Here is a 3,007-nt window from a genome sequence, read left to right on the forward strand (position 1 = left end):
TCCCTGCCCATGGCAGGGGGTGGCACTGGGTGATCCTTAAGGTCCCTTCCAACCCAAACCATTCTGTGATTGCATGACCTATAAACTCTGGAAGAGCTTGCTGTGTGTGCACTGTGCACACACACACACACACACATAATGTGCAGCCTAAAAATACCTCGAGCCTCTGTTATGAGACAGAGTCTGGTTAAACCAGTCTGTCAGGCTGGGCAGATGGCACTGACTGAATTCAGAGCAGGTAAATAAAGAGGTGGCCGAAGGGCTGCAGCAACACTCACACAATCACAACTCTGACAAGGAGCAAAGAGCTCCCCAACACACCCACTCTATTAAAATCCATCCCCAGAGTCTCTGCTCAGACGATGCAAGTCACCAAGGACTTAAAATAACATGGAATTCTCAATCAATTAAAATGTACTTGAAAGCTTCAGAACACCTCAGACTGAAATAGAAAAGTGTTAGCATGGTTTCTCATCTTTTATAGCTGCTTTGGAGGTAAATATTCCACAGAGACAGAACACCCCCTGTCAGCAGGTTCAGCCCAACACCCTGTGCTGTGTGAAGGGCAGGATGACCCCACCATCCCACCCCACACCGCCGCCTTCAGCCCTCACCCCCGTGCAGAGTGCCCAGGAGGGGACACGGTGGTGTGGCTGGCAGAGCCTGGAGGGGACTGGAACCAGTTCTGGCTGTGGTGCTCCCAGGAGTCAGCACATCACTGGGCAGATCTTGGACATCATCACAGCCCCTTGGAAACCAGCTGGAGCAACACAGACACTGGAGGTTGGAGGGAGCAGGGACTGGGGTGCCCTCCAAGGGGACCCTTGTTTCTGTCCCCTGTGAGAGTCACCAACCCCTCACATAACCCATTTCCTTCCCTGCCTCCTCCCACCACAGATGTGAGTTGGGATTTCTGGAGAGCCTGGAGCTCCCAGAAACACTATTTTACACCTCAAATCCCTGCTCACATGTCAGGGACACTGAGAACCCTTCTCTGGGGGAATCCAGCTGCACAGGAGCCTGCACAGGTACTCAGGGACTCACACAACTCCTGAGAGTGGCTCCAGAGCAGGAATCCGGCTGCACAGCTATTCCAGGGACTCACACAATTCCCAAAGACTGACCCCAGAGCAACGGTCTGAGTCTCTTGGACAGCCAGAGCCTTCCAAAGCTTCACTGGGGTCAGGTGTTAAGAGCAAACAAAGGCAGGCTTTGCTGTGGAGCTCAGCCCCAGGCCCAGGGGAGCAGTACCTTCAGCTGGCAGCACACGAGGGCCCTGCAGTAGTGGATGAAGTCCAGCAGGGCCACGGGCGTGGCCCCCAGGCCCAGCAGCACGCTCAGGTCATCGAGCAGCAGCACGGGGCCCGCCCAGGCCTGGCTGCCCGCGGCACTCAGGGACACGCGCACCAAGTCGAACAGGGCCCGCAGGTCCGAGGGGCTCTCACTGCAAGAGATGGAGGGGGTGTCAGGGCCTGGCACTGCCTGCTCACCACTGACCCAGCACGGGGGCCCTCTGCCCCCCCGTCCCCTCCCTGCTGTCCCCACTGCTGGGACAGTCCCCAGGCCCTGCACTGCCCTCAGTCACTGCTCCTTTAGCCCTGTGTGTGGTGACACCCTCCCGCCTGGCCCCAGGGACCATGGAATGGTTTGGATGGGAAGGGACCTTAAAGCCCATCCAGGTCCATCCCTGCCACAGATAGGGACACCTTCCACTAGACCAGGCTGCTCCAAACCCCGTCCAACCTGGCCTTGGACACTTCCAGAGAATTGTTTTGCCTTTGCTGAGCTTAGCATGGGGCATGAAGAAAGTGAAGTGGGAATAAACCCAAAGCCAGCATGGATAAAGCAGCACTGTGCCCTTGGATAAGATCAAAACTCAAAATAATTAAAGAAAAGGAATAAAACAACTTGGCTGGAGTTTTGTTTGACACAAACCTGCTGAGTGTTGAAATAAATGTTTTTCTAGACTTGTAACATGCTGGCAGTGTGGATGGGGGCAGGAATTCCTCCAAAATGCCCGAGAGGGGCACAGACTCCCTCTCTGACAGCAGAGAGGGACAGGCCAGGACATGCACAGGGATATGCCTGGTGCTGGTGTTCCCCCTCACTCGGTGGTGCTCTGGGGGCTGTGGAGGCAGGACACAGGGGGGAACGCTCTGTGCTGGGCTCAGCTCACCTCAGGAACAGCAGAGGATTGGGCTGCCCTGGCTGCTCCTCCTCCTCCCCAAACACGAGGTCAAGGCAGGACTTGAGGCCTTCCAGGAAGACCAGCTGCCCCCGCTCCTTGGCAGCTGTCAGATTGACTCCCTGGGAGAGGAAAACAGCAGGTTTTCAGTGAACAGCTCTGGAGAAATGGTGCAAACAGAACCACACGGGGCAGCAGCCCAATGTTATCAAATCTTATCTAAGTGTGCTGATAATGCCAGTGCTTCAGCAGTGAAATGGGTGGTTCTGTGACACACTGGTGGCACATTCCCTCTCCTGTATTTTACCAGGAGATTAAAAAAACCCTGCTGGGATTTGGGGGCTCAAACATCTTGGTACTCCTCCTGGGCAGTCAGCCTGGCGGCACGAGAGAAAACCAGCTGCCTGTGCAGAGGCAGGAAGGGGATGGCCCAGGCTCCTGCAAGGACCTGCTGTGAGCAGTTGCCTCACCCTCCCTCCATGGGTGGCAAAACCTTTTGGCTTTCCCTGTCTCCAGCTCAGGGCTGTGGCAATGCCGACTCCCCGGCACAGCCCACGCGCCCGAGCCGGGCACGGCCCCGGCCAGGGGAGAGCCGTGGGCACCACGACATTGCACAACACCCAGGAGAGAGCAGCCAGGGCTCCCAGGGAAGGGCCCCAGCCTGATCCACATGGAGGAGCAGGAGGGACCAAGGCTCAAAGCACGGCCGGCTCTCAGCCCTGTGTGCGGGGGAGGCCAAGGAGAGCCACGGGCAGGGCACGTCCAGCTCCAACGGGGCCATCCCAGAGCTGCAGCACACATGGAGGAGAGTCCAGCTGGAGA

The 3,007-nt window shown here is 57.1% G+C and overlaps 1 protein-coding gene across 1 annotated transcript in view; it reads right to left on the minus strand.

Moving 5' to 3' along the window:
* ELP6 (elongator acetyltransferase complex subunit 6) overlaps positions 1-3,007 on the minus strand; it is a 13,837-nt gene that overhangs the window by 3,560 nt on the left and 7,270 nt on the right. Inside the window, exons 4-5 of the mRNA XM_029964663.1 lie at positions 2,177-2,307; positions 1,252-1,444 (exon numbers count right to left, since the gene is read on the minus strand). Coding sequence (XP_029820523.1) covers positions 1,252-1,444; positions 2,177-2,307 — 324 coding nt within the window. The remainder of the gene's footprint in view (positions 1-1,251; positions 1,445-2,176; positions 2,308-3,007) is intronic.

This window comes from Manacus vitellinus, unplaced genomic scaffold (assembly GCF_001715985.3).
Source record: "Manacus vitellinus isolate BGI_N305 unplaced genomic scaffold, ASM171598v3 scaffold_78_pilon, whole genome shotgun sequence".
Taxonomy (NCBI): Eukaryota; Metazoa; Chordata; class Aves; order Passeriformes; family Pipridae; genus Manacus; species Manacus vitellinus.